The sequence below is a fragment of the Acanthopagrus latus genome, chromosome 6, assembly GCF_904848185.1.
Source record: "Acanthopagrus latus isolate v.2019 chromosome 6, fAcaLat1.1, whole genome shotgun sequence".
Taxonomy (NCBI): domain Eukaryota; kingdom Metazoa; phylum Chordata; class Actinopteri; order Spariformes; family Sparidae; genus Acanthopagrus; species Acanthopagrus latus.
The window spans coordinates 23,285,509-23,303,285 of record NC_051044.1 but is presented as its reverse complement, the minus strand read 5'-3'; the positions used below and the strand labels follow the sequence as shown (position 1 = coordinate 23,303,285).

The 17,777-nt window shown below is 44.1% G+C and overlaps 1 protein-coding gene across 1 annotated transcript; it reads left to right on the top strand.

Moving 5' to 3' along the window:
* The first annotated feature begins 1,348 nt into the window (after window positions 1–1,348).
* On the top strand, window positions 1,349–17,507 carry pcsk1 (proprotein convertase subtilisin/kexin type 1). Its single transcript, XM_037102567.1, has 14 exons — window positions 1,349–1,802; window positions 3,835–3,939; window positions 4,030–4,152; window positions 7,972–8,118; window positions 9,211–9,287; window positions 9,944–10,032; window positions 10,743–10,915; window positions 11,197–11,409; window positions 11,988–12,088; window positions 12,196–12,429; window positions 13,488–13,645; window positions 13,737–13,870; window positions 14,029–14,190; window positions 15,229–17,507. Exons 1-14 carry the CDS (start codon window positions 1,614–1,616, stop codon window positions 15,649–15,651), a joined length of 2,328 nt encoding a protein of 775 aa, XP_036958462.1. The 5' UTR covers window positions 1,349–1,613; the 3' UTR covers window positions 15,652–17,507.
* Window positions 17,508–17,777: the final 270 nt, after the last annotated feature.

Here is a 17,777-nt window from a genome sequence, read left to right as displayed (position 1 = left end):
AACAGTATCATTCTTGTCTTCAGAAATATAACAGAAACAATCTATAGAGTGAAACTTGAGACACTTCACTTCTATTTTCTATTCTATGCCACGTCATAAGAAGAGTATATTGTACTTTTTTAGTACAATATAGAAGTTAAGATTTCACTTTTCAACAAATATAAAATATGAGGCATTATTGCTATTTAAAGGAGCACTGTGTAGTTATGGAGAAGGCATTTTAATCAGAAGAGAAAGACCTTCACTGATAGATTTGTATGCCTAAACAAACTAAATGGACAAACTAACCTTGAAAGAGAGTTTCATGCCGTTTTACGCTGCCACCTTTCTAGTGTTGTGGGGACCTTATTTTCCTCTGAGAGCAAACATTTCATATATATCATATACTTCTGAGTTTGTATTATTGTAACATTGTAAATCTTGAAAATCTGAGTTTGAGTTTGCTCTCCACAGCTACACAGTGCCCCTTACACTACCCAACTCTATTCTATTTTGCTCCACCTCCTTGTACATGAACATAAAGATACTACTTACAAGTTAATATATTGACAATCCAGTAATGTATTGTACTGTATGGTGAGTGTGTACACTGCAGTTTTACTCCAGGTGACATGTTGAACACATTCTAAATTTGGATTGAATTCTGCCCTGTTGTAATCGGCTCCTCGGCTCCTGCACTGACACATTTTCTCCTTCACATGAGTCTGATGGTTTCATCTCGTCTCCTGATGAGAATCTGCGGTGTGAGCGAGGAGCTGTCCGCGGTGCTGAACACCCCCACCCTCCTCCTCCTCCTCCTCCTCTCTCTGTCTGTCCTGCCTCAGTCTGTCTGTCTCTGTCCTACAGTGATGTGAGCACGGTCTAAGGACGGACACACACACACACACACACACACCCAGGTGTATTATTGACCGAGGCCGCTTTTTCTGTTATCGATCATCTTCAGCCACGAAACAGAAGGAGAGCAGATAGGCGTCGGACTGTCTTACACGGACGGAGGATGCAGCAGGAAGACGCTGCACGACACGGTGATGATGATGAGGATGATGAGGAGGAGGAGGATAAACATGTATATGTAAGCACTGTTATAGGATCACATATATTGTTGTGGTTCCTCCTCCTCTTCTTCCTCCGGGGACAAACAGCGGGATATTTTTAGTCGGATCTCCCTCCTCCCTCCCTCCTTCCCTCCCTCCCTCCCCTTCAGACTTTCTCCCCCCGGGACTTGAACTCACATCTTACTGAAGGTAGACGCCGAACTGACGTCAGAGCACTCGTAATTTGACGTGTATACACCCCCCATCGCGGCCACACACACACACACACACACACACACACACACAGACACTCAGCGCACACAGAGCGCACACACCCTCCCATCACCAGTATTTCCTCTCCTTGGCGGACCAACATCGCGCAGTTTCACGCTCCCTCCACCTCAGCCAGCTGTTTTCTTGAGGAATAAACAGACAGCAGGGACACTTCTTCCTCCTCTTCTTCTTTTTCATCATCGCAGCTTTTCTTTTTTGGCGCTTTAGCTTGTCTGTGTCTTGTCATCATTATATATATATATATATATATTTTTTTTCTCATCTGGTTGAATTTGCTCTGAGATGGAAACGAGATGTCGTCCAGCGGTGATGTGTTGTGTCCTCGCCGTCCTCTGCTCCGTGGTCCCCCGCTCGCTGGGGTCCTCTTACAGGGACAGGCAGTACCTGAACGAGTGGGCAGTGGAGATCCCGGGCGGGCTGGACGCTGCGGAGGCGATCGCCCGAGAGCTGGACTACCAGCTGGTCCGACAGGTAAACCACTTCATTTATTTATTTATCTATTTAGTATTATTTGGCGTGACGTGAGAGCAAACAGCGCTCATTTCGACATCAAACGGCAGCCAAAGAGGAGAAAAAACAAACAAACATAAAAGCAAAACGGAATAATGAAATGTTAATGAAGCCTGCAGCATCACAGCAGCAGAAGAAGAGGCAGTAGCTGGATCAGTTATTACTGATGAGCTCCATTACACTGGAAAAACTCGTCGCTTTTATTTTTTATTTTTTATGACATCCCCCCAAAGCACACGTTTGTATTTCCAGCACCCTGCTAAATTAAAAGTGGAGGAGGAGGGTTTAATGAATCCATGACTCACTGTTTACACACTTGTAGGGTTTTGTTTTTCATTTCCCTGTTTCTGCACATCAGCCCGATGCTGACCCATCCTCCTCTACAAACACTCGTTAAGGGCTCCGGCTGATTTATATAAGGACAGTTCATTAATTTGTGTCCGTCAATGATTAACTGAGCTCTTATGGCGTCATGGAGACTGAGACACACCGGATCACCACCATCACTGAGTCACCAGCATCACCGCTTGTGCTCCAAGAGAAGGAGGACACAGGAGTTAGGCTGCCATACAAAAGATGTTAGGCTCTGTCTGGTGGAATGGACACGTTGTGACTGTACTCAAAGTACTTCACATCTTAGAAACAGATTATCAATTAGAATTAGGCCTTACTTCCCTTCAAGATTTAAGATTAAGTGGGGCAAGGCGATATATCCATATGAAATCATCATCGCGATATGACTGTCATCTCAGATTGTCCACATATGGTGGGATAAGCTTTGCAGTAAAGTTCTCCGTAATTTTCCCTCACCCACTTGGTCATTAAATCCACAGAACTGATGATTATTTATCAAAAATCTCACTGTGTGTATATTCTGTGAAAGCAGCATTACTGTTGCAATATCAACATTGAGGTATTTGGTCAAAAATACTGTGATACTTGATTTGGTCGGCCAGTCTGAGCATTTATGAAGTGCTTCTGCGATTTCAAAATAGTGAGGTCCATAGCGTGGATCACAATCCAGCCCAAACTATTTAGATTATTTTCAGATTTAGACACTTGATGAACAAAATTTATGTAATTATGATAACTTTCAGAGACCGGCAGCCATAGAATAAAACATCACAAGAGTAGTTTAAATTACGGGCGAATGATATGCATCCTCAGCCAGCACGATAATCGATAATGTAAATTTTCCCTTACTTGGCAGATGATTTATCTGTCTGATATGTATCGTGCATCCCTAGTCTGAACCTATCCATCCATAATTTAAAAAAAGGCACTTGGATGATGCAGGTAAATAGTGACAGTCCAAACAGTGCAGTATAAAAACATGTTACCTATAAAAACCGTTGCATAAAAGGAACGTACACAAGGCAGGTAAAATCTAACGGTGCAGGAACTCAATGAATGAGTTTAAGATGCTTGAGATACACACACACACTCACACCCGTGAAGCACAGGACCTGTCATAGGCGTCACCTTGTGGTGAAGAGCGGTGGGGGAAAAAAAAAAAAAAACGTTTTTCCTTAATGTTTGCAATTTTAAGAGAGACAACGCATAATGGAACAACAAAATTCATGTCATCTCATGTATTAGATAACATTTCTTTGTGAAAGCTGTTTTTGTGGGATGGTGTGGACATGCTCCCTGTGTTCCCCAGTGCAAAAATGACACCTGTGGACCCTGTGTGATGTGTCTTGGATGTTTTCAACTGGAATTAATGAAGATAACACCTGTAAATACCTTATGTCTGCCAGTAATCTGATTTCCAACCATGTAGTTTACCATCTACTTAACGACAAGCACCGTACGCTGTCTGACGGATAAAACATAACAGCGTAACATTGCAGTGACGTTTGACTGTCTGAATTCCTGCAGCTCTTTGTGAGGGATAATAATGTTTCTAGACCTGAGCGGCCGGCGCCAGCGTCCAGATGGCTGCTATTATGTCATTTCCTGTTAAAATTTCAGCCTGTCTTCCTCTCCGCAGATTGGGGCCCTGCAAGACCATTTCTTGTTCAGACACCGCAATCATCCTAGCAGAATGAAACGAAGCGCCGAGCACATCACCAGGCGCCTGTCGGAGGATGATCGCGTGAGTGGACACTTTTAGCTGCCGGCTCGTCTCACTCTGTCTTGTCTCACTTTCAAAGACTAAGGTACTCCACTTCCTGTCTGTGCGCAGGTGCTGTGGGCAGAGCAGCAGTACGAGAAGCGTCGCAACAAGCGAGCGTCCCTCAGGGAGTGCAGGGACTGCCCGGTGGATAAGCTGTTTGATGATCCCATGTGGAACCAGCAGTGGTACCTGGTGAGTATCTGATAAGGATCGAACCTAACACACAACAACTCAGACAAAACAGGAAGTGAAGCCCGTCTGCCACAGCGCCGGCTGTACATGAGAAAAATCAACAAGTGGCTCGACAATGAATCTACTTCTTCCTGGTTTGAAGGCGTCTGTACACATTTTAGAAATTAATGGGACACTGTGTACTTTCCAGAGCTCTATAAGCCACAGATTTAGCTTGATATCCTGTCTACTGGTCATACATGGTGCACATTGTGTCTGGTGGAGCCTTCTGTTTGCCTGTGGTCAGTCTGTTCTCTCCTGAGACTCTCTGAAAGCCCTGGCAGTGCTGGACAGCTCCACACTGCTCACCGCTCTGCTGTCACAGGGACCTCAGGCCTCTGGCAGGCAGCTACTGAGTCTGTGTGCAGTATATGTGTCTGTTACAGTGCACGTACATTTGCATGTGGACAGGCCCGTCTCAGAGCGTTTGTCACAGATGTGTTTCAGCCGACACATAACAGATATGCACCTGCCTGTCACGGCTGACGCTGATAAGATATCCGATAATTTAATATCTTTGCATATTAAAAAGAAGTTGCGGGGAAAAAAAAAAACAAAGAACAGCATGTTGCCTCTAATCATTCCTCAGACTGATAAATGCTGTGCATCTCTGACGTTTGTGCACATGCATGTGTGCAGATAACAAAGGAAGCAGCTTACTACTTTTCCATAAACCGCTATCCGAAAAGAGAGAGAGAGGGCAAAAACACGCAAACAATGAAACAATAGCATGCTATCAAGCAATTCTAGCCAAAAGAGCCATTTGCTTAATTGGTAACACAGTCCATGTGGAGATGAGGGGAGTGGAGAGGCTGTAATCCAGCAGGATGGAGCAGAGTAGGGCAACGTGCATTAAGTCCCAATTTACCCTGAATGGGATGTTTTAGCCCTCTGAGGCCAAGTAGCAGCAGAGAACAGTAGACTGTCACAGCTGTGCGTCACCCCACCAGATCCATTACTGACACTTTCACTCTGTCCCGACTGCGGTCTGACCCCGACATTACCATGCTGAATGGCATCTTTACTTTATTTTGATCCATAGGCATAGAGAGAACTCTGGGACTGGCCCACTGACCACAGCACGCCCATCCTGTACATATATACTACAGCTGATACAGCAGTGGTTGAATGTATTTTCAGGGCAATGATTTTGGATGCTGTTTATTGTTTTCATCGTGCCAGATCAAACCATAAAATACGTTAAACTGCAAGTAAATATTGTTTTACCGTCCATTAAAGCACACTATGTTTTTGTTTTAATGTAACTCATTGCTTTCTTTTAGGTTTTATGATTTTACTCTATTCCATTTTTAGAAAAGTGCTATATAAATTAAGTTTTTATCATGATCATGCTGAAAGACAGTTGATTGTTGAGTCTCTTTCCATCATCGGCAACCACTTATCCTTTGTCAATTCAAGCAAACATTGAACAAGTGGCGGGGCACGCCACTTTCACGCCCAGGTCATGAAATAACAAACTGGTGTCTTTGCCATGGGACCCGAGCCATCAACCCAAAGTGTTGGTACTTGACGACCTGGGAATGAGACTCAACAATCAACTGTCTTTCTCCAGAATTACTTTAAAATTGCATTGCAGTGTCGCTTTAATCTTGACGAATTGGCCAGATGATGAATTGAAAATATCCCAGGAAACAGTTAATACAGTCATATTTATTTTTTCAAAGATATCTCATTCAAATTGATATAAAACAGAATAAATCTTCTTAAAAAGGAGTTAAACAATTTATCAGTTCTCAGAAATACCTGTTTAGTGATCAGTTGAGTATTTTCCAATGCCAAACAAAGTTAGCAACGTTGATTCTGACTAAGTATGATAATATGCTTCTGTATTCAACAACATAGTTCTGTCGACATGTAACGATGACCACTGATCTAATTCAATTAACCTAAAACAAATGAATCAGTTCAAACTCGTACATATAGCTAACTAAAAAAAAGACGATGATGATTCACAACGTCAGAGAAACAGACCACAACATGTTCACCACACTCCGTTTAGCTGCGGGAAACAGACATGATCTCTAATATTATATAAGTCTGGCCCCAGCCTGATTAATCATGAAAACAACCACGCTCAGCGAGGTGAATCATCTTTTCCTTGGTCACCAGCGAAGCTTTTGTTCCCGGCTGGACAGGAAAGTGACGACGTGTCTGTGGGTGCGCGTCGCCTCGGCGTTTGTGCGCGTGCCCCCCACGGGATGGTAAAGAGAGATTCAGCTTCCACTTCTCTGCACCTGCACTAACTGCCGGCATGACTCACACGCTTGCGGGGAATAAGAAAACAAATTGAGATGAATCATTTTTGCTGATGAGGGATGATGACACTAATGGAATTGGCCTTAAAGTGCCGCTTAGTGTATTTCCCCATCAGCCCAGGTCTCTGCCACTCCACAAGCCACATATAGTTCATCCTGTGATTCATCCACCTCGTCCTCGAACGAATCTATGTAGAAGCAGGAAAAGCACGTAAAGCCGCTGTGCTGTGATGATGAAAACAAAACATGATGATGAGGCGGAGAGAGGTGGAGGATAGAAGTGACTTCGGCGGCCCTGATTACGCCCGGCATCGGAGTGAGGGGGGAGCTGTGTGACGGGGGCAGAGGCCGACAGAGTGGGAGAGCTTGGGTCCGAGAACAGGATGAGTGTCTTTATCTATCACGAGTGGGTGACTGCCTGATAATTAAATCAGTGGGTGACTCATACTCGTAGCTCGGGTTCCTCCTGCCTGCATGTCTGTGTGTGTGAGAGAGAGAGAGAGAGAGTGTGTGCAAGTGTCATTGTGTGTTAATCGATGCGTCTCTTGTGTGTGTGTGTGTGTGTGTGTGTGTGTGTGTGTGTGTCCAGTCGCTTGTTTTGTATGCATGTTTTGTATCGGCGCAGGGAGACTTGCATAAGCAGCTGTGTGCGTGTGTGTGTGTGTGTGGGTGTGTGTTCAGATCTATGCATGGCGGGCCACTGAGAGCCCCCTTCAGCTGCCACCAGCATCAACAAGTGAGTCATTTGGTGTCACACCAAAACAACAGTAGATACAAGCTGGTCGGGGGGTGAAAAGATTCCTCTCCAGCTAAATTGCTGCTGAAACACATTGTGCGAGAGTAGAACATCTGCTGCGTATTTACATCGAGATTTGTGTCGGCTGTAGAGTGAGGCTGCCCAAAGAGAAATGGGAGATGCCACAGCGAGAGGAAGGGGGGAGGTGGGGGGGGGAGAAAAGGCGATACATCACAGGGATGAGTCACGTCTTGGGGTGGCGTTCTGCAGTGTCTGTGCGTGATGCGCAAAGAGCGAAAGAGTGAAGTGAGTTCTTTTTTTAGCCTTAGCCGTCTCCCAGCTCAGAATCACACTCTCAGCCCTGCTCACTTTCTCCCCCTTCTCCCCTGCTGATCCCCTACACCACATGTGACATGATACAGCCTCCGAGACGGATTTCTAAATAATCCAACAGGGGGGGATTTTAATGTGAGTCAAGCCAGGAGAAACTGTGGCTTGAAGCGCAGCACGTTTCCAGGCATCTTGAGGGTTCTAATAAGCCAGTAGAGCCTGTATCTTTATGACCCTCTGGAGGCCATCTTCCAGAAGACAAGTGGCCATGAGAGTGGACAAAAGAAAAGGCCAACAATCCCAGTAATGAATTTCTGTAAAAGGTCGGCACAGCGAGCTGTACTTTGGCTGACCTTTTTCACACATGCGATAAGGTGAAGCGCTCTGAGATTATTCACACACTGTCTGAATCACATATGTGTACATTTTGTCTTCCAGCAAGACACGCGGACGTCCTCCTCGCTGCCAAAGCTCGACCTGCACGTGATCCCCGTGTGGCAGAAAGGCATCACGGGGAAGGGAGTGGTCATCACCGTCCTGGATGACGGGCTGGAGTGGAACCACACGGACATCTACTCCAACTACGTAAGACACCGTTTCCATGGAGACAGCCTTCGTCGTCCGGGTCTGCCGTTGCCCTGGCAACGTTGCTGGTGACACCTTACAAGGCGATTCATAAAGACAGTAATACGTCTTCTGTATGATAGTGTGTGCCTCCAATCAGCTTTGTTGGCTTTTCCAATTCCAGGATGCAACATTTTGAATGAATACCTTGAATGTGAAGGTATTTCGAAGTCACTACAAGAACGTTTTCGACAGTCTGAGGGGGCAGTGCGGATGATTGCAAGCCGATGAAAGCGAGCGTGACTGAATGGGAGCTCAAGGAGGTTTCATTTTGGCACAGTTCCTCCCGCTGAGAAGGACTCTAAAAGCCCTGAAAAGCCCCATCTGTGGTTTGGTCTCAAACAGTGCCGACAGTCTCAGAAAGCCAGTCGGCACCGCTGCCTCGCCAGTGCGAGAGACTGAAGGGGAAGGAAAAGGGATGGGGGAAAATAATGTATGACAACAGGGCTGATGGAAACAACCTCCCGCTGTAATTAAGTTAGCTGTGATTAATCAAAGGGGCTCGATCAAGCGAGACACTCATCCTTAACAATCAGGGCATATGAGCGGCGTGGATTTGCATAACTTGACAGCAGTAATTCTAAAACGACAGTCGCAGGCAGCTGATTTCACTCAGATATTAAAGCTGTTATACCGTGAGCCAGTGACTGAAGGAAGCTTTGGAATGACTAATGATATCTGATTTCCTGTTTAATAAGAACATCATTAGTACATTTTATTAGACCTTCTAGTGCAGGGGAACGATGGGAGGGACAATACCGTACACAGTGAACCCTGCAGTATGCTGAAATACGACATGACCCTCAGGCAGCTTCAAGCAATCCGAATGTTTCACATCCTCAGAGTCGTTCAACACGTGTCGTCTCACTCATCACTCCCCCTTCCTGTCACCTACCACGCCTGTCTCCATGACAGCAGATATTGGCCCTGACAGATCTGTGTCTGAAGCCTCCGTCACTGAGGCACGCTGACGTCATTACAGCTTTTTTTTTTTTTTTTTTACAAAGAGGTGCTTGACAGTGTCCTGTCTGTTGTTTTTCTTTCTTCTCAAAGGACGCAGCCGCCAGCTACGATTTCAACGACAACGACCCAGATCCTTTCCCCAGATACGACTCCACTAATGAGAACAAGTGAGTTTTCTGCTTTCTCGCATTACCCGACCTTCCCCTTTTCATACGACCATTATGCGGCTCGAGCGTAGTTATTATAGGATGCGTCCTAATATGGGCCAGGTAATAAATCAGTATGATGTAGGCACAAATAGGCCTAACATCTGAAGAGCAGATTCTGCCAAAGGACTGGAAAACAGTTGATTCAGTTTCATGCCACTCCTGCTGCTCTACCCCAAGTGTTTCTTAGACCATACCTGAAGTCAGTGACTCACCCTCTGCAAACACACACACGCACACACACACACACACTCCTCTCAGCCAACAGCTTATTGTCCATTGTAATTGCAGAGCCACAGAACCAGAGAACCTCCACTGCCCTTTTATCACAATCATTATTCTCTGCTCTAAACATGACATTTTATGAGAGGTGTTATGCAATCAAACAACGTAGAGGCCTGTTATTATGGGCTTTGCACTCTATGAAATAACAAGAGCACGGCAACAGTTCAAAAAAAACACAGTGCAGTGTCTGTGTTTACGATCCACAATATGTTCTACAAAACCACACCTCATAGAAACAGCAATGATGTTTCATGGAAGTAATACAGACTTAATGATAAAAACACTTGAAATGTTTCAATTAAATGTACATTAAATATGTCATTTGTTCACAGACATGGGACCAGGTGTGCTGGGGAGATCGCTATGCAGGCAGACAACAACAAATGTGGCGTTGGAGTGGCATACAACTCCAAGGTTGGAGGTAAGAGCTTTTGCTAATATTTTTGACATTTAGATCTCAATCTGTGTGCACTTTGTGCGCTGTAAAACACAGACTTGTGACTGAGAGTTAAACTGCTGTGGTTGCTGCCACTGTTGTGAGGGATTTAAACGCTTGTTAAGTGCATGTGTAAAACCAAATGTAAAGATAATTGTGGGCCATCACTTTTAAACAGGGCGCAAAGAGTTTTAATCAGAGCTTCCTATCCAAGCGCTGCCTTTAGATAATACATCTACACATCTCTTATTTATTTCATTTATAGCCAGTAGAGAAGCAAGATTTCCTGATTGAGACCTGATTATTATTTTATTTTTTCTTTATACCAGATGGTTGCAAAACACCACTGGCCAAAATTGCTGAGCTTCAATCCACATAAACATTGTTTTGCAATGTCTGATGAACCGAGGTGACCAGCTGGCTCTTAGTGCACCATAAGCACCTGCGTCTTAACAAATGCCACAAATCTTGCTGCCCAAAAACAAAACCATTATCACCATAACCTTGGAATGACAGGCTCATTATTTTTTTCTATTTATTTACTGTAATGCGTTAGTAAATTGCAATATTTGCGTCAGCTCTATTTCCTCCTGAAGATGCGGCCCTAACTCAATGATACGGCCATTAGTACAGGATGAATGACCGAAAAAGCAACTGGGCACTGTTCTACAACATTCCCATCTCTCTCTGCTCAGGGATTCGTATGTTGGATGGGATTGTGACTGACGCCATCGAGGCCAGCTCTATTGGGTTCAATCCGGACCATGTGGACATCTACAGTGCCAGCTGGGGACCCAACGATGACGGCAAGACAGTCGAGGGCCCTGGCCGTCTGGCCCAGAAGGCATTTGAATACGGCATCCAGAAGGTAAACAATGACACAGACAGACAGTCACATTCAGCTGGTGTGATCTCACACTGAGGTTTTCTAATGGGAGCTGTTATCTGCAGCAGTGATGGGAATCAGATTGAAAATAATCAATAAGGACATTGTAATCACTGCTGGGAATAAAGCTTCTAATGACAAAATGCCATCAGTAAATGCTGATATAGAACGAACACAGTATCATGGCAGCAGGAGTGTGTTTACAATATCAGGACGTGAAGTGTGGTCTTCAGCTCTCCCCCCATCCATCTTGTCCTCTGCAGGGCCGTGGTGGGAAAGGCTCGATCTTTGTTTGGGCGTCGGGTAATGGTGGCCGCCAGGGCGATAACTGTGACTGTGACGGCTACACAGACAGCATCTACACTATCTCAATCAGCAGTGCCTCCCAGCAGGGCCTGTCCCCGTGGTACGCTGAGAAGTGCTCCTCCACTCTGGCTACAGCATACAGCAGTGGAGACTACACCGACCAGAGGATTGTGAGTCACTGCACCTCGATACCCATCTTATCTTTTCTTAGCTTATCTTAGTTTAAATTTGTTACGTTATGTTACATCACGTTACCTAATGTTTTATTATGTTAGGTTATGTTATTTAACATTTTTGTTATGTTATATTACATTGTGTTCTATTATGTTGCCTCATGTTCTTATGTAAAGTTGACTTGAGTCATGTCATGTTGTGTTTTGTTTTGTTATGTTATATTTACATTGTTATTTGTTACGATATGTCGTATAATATTATGTCAAGTTATGCCAAGTTGTGTTTTATGTTAGTTAACATTTCATCACGTAACGTTACCTCATGTTGCGTTAGATTATGTTGCGCTATGTTTCTTATGTTTTATCATAGTGTTTTAAGTTATGTTGTCATGTTATATTATGTTATGTTGCATTATATTACATTTTGTTACACTGCCTCACGTATTGCTACATTATGTTATGTCAAGTTGAGTCTGTCATTATTTGTTTTGGTATGTTATGTTTTGTTTACATTGAGGTTCATGTCCATATATATGAATTTCTTTTTATGTTGCATTTTGCCTGCTTGCTTTCAGACGAGTGCAGACCTGCACAACGAGTGCACTCAGACTCACACTGGAACATCAGCCTCTGCCCCCCTGGCTGCTGGAATATTTGCCCTGGCACTGGAACAGAAGTATGTAATATTACAGTCAATGGTATTTTTACTGCAATTTACAATATACTGACACTTCTGTATAAATGCTCACCGGTCTCCCTCTGTGTCCATCTTCCCTCCTTCAGTCCTGATCTGACCTGGAGAGACCTGCAGCACATTGTGGTCTGGACATCAGAGTTTGATCCTTTGGCCAATAACCCGGGCTGGAAGAGGAACGGAGCAGGGTTGATGGTCAACAGCCGCTTCGGGTTCGGCCTTCTCAACGCTAAAGCCCTGGTGGACCTCGCTGACCCAGCCACCTGGAAGCATGTGCCTGAAAAGACGCAGTGTATTGTCAGGGATGACTCTTTCCAGCCCAGGTAAGAGAACATCCTATACCTTTTGAGAATGTTCTCTGTAGCCCAAGACCACTGTATTTTAAATGATAGACGTAGCTATGAGTGTGCTTTTTGTGACACAATGCAAAATTGTTCAAATTCACTGGTTAAGTCAGCAACATTTCTAAATTGAAACAATTCAAGAGTAACCAAGTGATACATAAAGAGCTTTATTTCATGTTTGAGCTGACATTTTGAGTCCTACAAAGCAAACAGACCAAATGATATGATGCATGTGTTGGAGTTTAAGGGCTGCACCAGTAAAATAAATCAAAATTAATTTGAAAAGAAGTTAACAGCCGAGTGCATTCAAATCAGCTCTGACCACCTGGTGATAAATGCTAATTGTTACACAATAGGATTAAATCTGTAAATCTAAAAGCTGTCAAGCATGGACAGGAAGTCAGAGCAAAGCCCCCCCGTTTTCTCTCCAGATGTTTTGTTTGCATTTTTTACGGATTAATGACCCAGGAAGATCAAGGGCTAAAGCTTAGCTGCTATACTTTTACCTAGAAACAACTTCTGTTTTCACATTGTGTTCCTCCAGCAGACAGTAGCGCAGGTCAGAAGGATTCTGTGTTCCTTTAAGTGTCCAGTCTGCAATTTGCTTTGGATTAAGAGACTCAATAGCACCAACATCCAGTTTCCCCATTACCTTGCTACGTCCCGGTCTAATCCCGAGGATTTGGCTCTACATTTCCCTCAATGCTTAGTGGTCTACACCCCCCCGCTCCAAGCTTTACGCCAGCTTGAACACGGAAATCCTTTCATTCATGTCTGGGAGAGATGGGGATTAACTGTTTTTTTTTTTTTTGTTTTTTTTTTGCAAATGAATGGCATCCAAATCTGTCCGTGCATCTCACGCAGGAATGTTTGCTAGATATGGGATTGAATGAAACGTAATGCAGGTGCAGCAGTAAAGCGTGTTTTTCCACCCGTCGCTGCTGTTTCCCAGATCCGCAAACGCTAATGAGAACATGTCAGGGATCCACAGGAAGAGCTGTTTGTCTCATTCCCTGCTATTTTAATGAACTCCGCAGGGAGCTGAAAGCAGCAGGGGAGATCACTATAGAGATTCCAACCAAGGCCTGTGCGGGGCAGGAGAACGCAGTCCGCTCATTGGAGCACGTGCAGGTGGAGGCCAGCATCGAATACACCAGGAGAGGGGACCTGCACATAACCCTCACCTCCCCATCCGGTAAGAGACGTGCACGCACACACACTCACTGAAACATCTGAGTGAAATAAGCATGTTCTTGACTGATCTGTCCCTTTGTATATTCCCTCAGGTACCAGCACGGTGCTGCTGGCTGAGCGAGAGAGGGACACGTCCGCCAATGGCTTCAGAAACTGGGACTTCATGTCGGTCCACACGTGGGGAGAAGATCCAGCTGGAACGTGGTTGCTAAAGATTACAGACACTGTGAGTTCCATGGATATATGATGATAGGGCAGCTGTTCTCAGCAACCCTTTGATATATTTTTCTTCACATTTATACGTGCAATAAAAGAAGAGTAAGTGACTGCTGAGTGTCTGTCGGTTCTTCCTGAGATCTAAGCAACATTTTTCCCCTTTCACAGTCGGGCCGTATGGAGAACGAGGGCCGCATTCTGAACTGGAAGCTGATTCTTCATGGAACGTCAGAGAAGCCAGAGCACATGAAGAAACCCAGAGTGTACACTCCCTACAACGCCGTGCAGAATGACCGCCGCGGTGTGGAGCACATGGATGACATGATGGAGGTGAGTGGCAACAGCGTTTAAAGCTCATTCTTAATGACAACATAAGGAACTGTGAAGTGGAGTTTCATGTTTATATATGGTGTAATGTAAAATTGGATCATTAACTTTAAGGGGCTGAATGTAGGGACACTAATGTACACTTGATAACAACAGTCAAGCAAAGCGATATTACAAGACCAACAGTCTACAGTCATGCCAGCTGCTCTATGAGGCTGTGCTAAAATAAAGACAGCAGAGCTTTGAGCTAAATGCTAACACGCTCACAATGACAATGCACGCACGCTGGTTTTAAGCAGATACAATCGTGAGCATGTCCACCATCACGCTAACCAGTCAGCATGAAACATACAAGGCTAAAGGAAATACCAGTAGTTTTGCAGCTATTCGGGTTGTAATTTATCGGGATATGAATGTCTGTAGAAACTGTCATGATATGTCCAACAGTTGTTAAAATATCTCAGTCTGGAACAAAGTTGACAACCAGCCAACCTAAAAAATTTACAATTTAAGTACAATTGTTCACACCCACACACACACACACACACACACACAAACACTGAAAACCTTGATTTTATTTCTCACCTTGCTGCAGTGATGTAACAGTGTAGTCCATGGTGCATTAGCTCTCTGTCACGTCATTGCTGGGTGTGGTTACAGTTGCATAAAAGCACACCTTTGACCTCACACAACCAGGAGGTGACGCAATAGTGACATACATGACCCCCCACATTTGATATGATCCGTCATTTACTGGCACATAATAGTAGTCCCTGCCTCAAATGTATGTATTAGAGAGATTTCGTTCAAATTTAGCATTAACTATCAGGTATAATGGTCAGATATGACATTTTGACAATGGGTGAAGAACCACAGGCTCCTGTATCACCACAGTGTTAGCACAACGCAGTACCACAATGAGCATTCCCTAATTTTAGACCTGCTGATGGTTGAGGGCTGCATTGTTACTTGTGTACCTTCAGGTGCACACGCTGAGTCAGTCACAGGTCAGTAACATGTCTCCTATCATCATGTCTCCAGGAGCCCACACAGGCTTTACCACATCCAAAGACTGAGACTGCACAAACCTCCCTTCCGTCAAACCCAGAAAAGGAGCCCAAAAAGCCCTCAAGTTCACCCTACTCGCCCTCCCTGGCCCTGCTGCGTCTCCTTCAGACCGCCTTCAACAGGCAGCTCCCTGCCCTGCAGCAGCCCCGGTCAGAAGCCAGGCCCTCCTCCACCTGGAAGAAGCCGCAGCCGGGCCGGAGCCTCTCTCCACCTGCGACGAGACTCCCCCCTCAGATGTTGTACCAGGCTCTGGACATGATCAACAAGTACCGGGGCCCACAGGACAGTGTCTACAGCGACTACGCTGATGGCTTCTACAACACCAAGCCGTACAGGCACCGAGACGACCGACTGCTGCAGGCCCTGTTTGACATGATAGATGACGACCGCAAGTGAAGGCCCTGGGGGGAGGAGAGGAGAGGAGGGGAGGGGAGGGGAGGGGAGAAGAGAAGAAAGAAATATGCTAAAAAGGAAGCATGGTTATGTGTTGGTTGAGGAGCAGAGGAACAAGGCGAAGAGAGGAGAGAAAGCAGAGGGATGGGATCTGGCATTAGAGGAGTGGAGGAGACGAGAAGAAACACAGGAAAGAGGAACTCTTTCACTCAGCTCTGTTTTGTTTTTTTTTTAGGTTTTCCCAAAAATGCTGCAAATCTGATCTTTACCGTCATTTGCCAATCACCATTCATCAGTTACTCCTTTTAAATCAGTCATGCTAGACCGTCCAGACCACACAGGAACATGGACTTGTTTAGAGCCTCTCTGCTACAAACTGTATCTCCATGTTGTGAAAGTGAAAGCATTTAAATCACCGGAAAGGAGAAGAAGCCCTTGTCTCTCTTCTCTTCACTGCCTGCTCAAGCATGCCACCTTTAGAAATATAAGTTTTGTATTAGTATCTATATATTATCTATATATATTATACAAAGACAATGATTGTAACATGGTTTTGACAACACTTGACAGCTGAAATCTTCACTCTCAAAGATCCTGTTTTTCTTTGTGTTTTGTCATTTTTCATTAGTTCCCCCCCAGTATGTTTGATTATGATATGACACCTGCTCACTTGATTCACCTTAGGAGGACAAATGTATCCTTCCTTCCTATCCGACATAATGTTTTAATTAGAGTCAGCATACATTCAAAATGAAAGGAGAAAAAAAAGGTTAAATTGGTCATCAATTTGAAATGTTTTAACTTTGTCGACAAAGATTTATTCTCAGGGTGTCAACAAAGCTCAAGAGAGTCGCAGAACCAAGCTCTGGATTCTTTGAAGTATTAAGAGAAATATACAACGAGTGAAATGAGACGATAAAGTTGTATCGATACACTATTAAAAAAAGATTTTAAAAGTACAAAACATCACCAGCCTCTACTCTGGTGATGACGAGTTACAGATGGAGCACTGGGTTGGCGTAGCAACACATTCAAAAGGAGAGTGAAAAAGAAATCTCCTTCTTGTGCAATTTGTTTTATTTTGTATAAGTACAATGCTGCATTAAATGAAATATTTTTCTAAGGAATCCTCATAGTTTATGGAGATAATATATACAGTATCAAACCCTTGAACAGTTTATTTTCGTGTGCCGTCGGTGTGGTTATCATAACTACAAATGAACACTGCCAAAATCAGTGAATGTGCAAATGGCTAACATGTTGTTTGTTCATCATCTGCAATATGCCAACTAGACACAGTTCCTTGAATCCTGGACAGATAACTGCAGTAATTTGACTTCTCTGGTATTATTTATTTGGTATTAATGGACCTATCACGCTTCAGGCTGACCAGAAAAAACTCTGTAGAATAGGGGCTCTGCACCGCCACCCTCAAGCACATTCATCTTGAACGCCTTAATATATTCTGTAATTCGTGTGCATATCTCATCTCCACATGGTGTAGATCAATTTACAGATGTGTAAGTGTAAGTGTTTATGACATGAGTAGTTATGAATCCTGTATGCAGAGTCTCTATCCTCCAGCTTGGAACTGCCTGCCCCCGTTTCTCTGCCAACAAGGTGACAGGAGAAAGAAGGTGTTTCGGGACAACGCTTCACACGCACCCTGTAATTTATCCATTCTTTAGTGGAGCCCGTGCTGTTTTTCTTCATGTTTTTTTTTGGTTTGTTTTGTTTTCTACTGATTCTTCAGTCCAACGTTGTTTACACAAACCGATATTATGTTGCAATTTCTGTATGGATGTATAAAAAAAAAAGAAAGAAATAATGAGATTTATCGTAATAAACTGCAAAGTGACCTCTTGAGTCTGTTTGAGTCTCTGCTGCAGCCATTAACCCTGGGAGCTGACGTCAGCTGTGACGATTTGAGGTTTTTTTGCACGATGTTTAAAATCTTGTAAAAAACAAATCATCAGAGCGTGTGTAAAAAGGGGATTTTGCCGTTAACATAAGCAGCGGGCACAGATAAATTCAACTTACGCCTATCCGAAGGGACTTTTCATCCCCAAAATAAAAACAAAAATATAGTTCTTTTACCTCTGGTGCTGTTTATCCATCTAGATTGATTT

Bases quoted from the DNA above. Each gene is read 5' to 3' on its own strand.
- pcsk1 (XM_037102567.1), top strand. From the start codon at position 1,614: ATGGAAACGAGATGTCGTCCAGCGGTGATGTGTTGTGTCCTCGCCGTC. The intron at 8,119-9,210 runs GTAAGACACCGT...TTCTTCTCAAAG, and splicing joins CGGACATCTACTCCAACTAC to GACGCAGCCGCCAGCTACGA. The intron at 10,033-10,742 runs GTAAGAGCTTTT...CTCTCTGCTCAG, and splicing joins ATACAACTCCAAGGTTGGAG to GGATTCGTATGTTGGATGGG.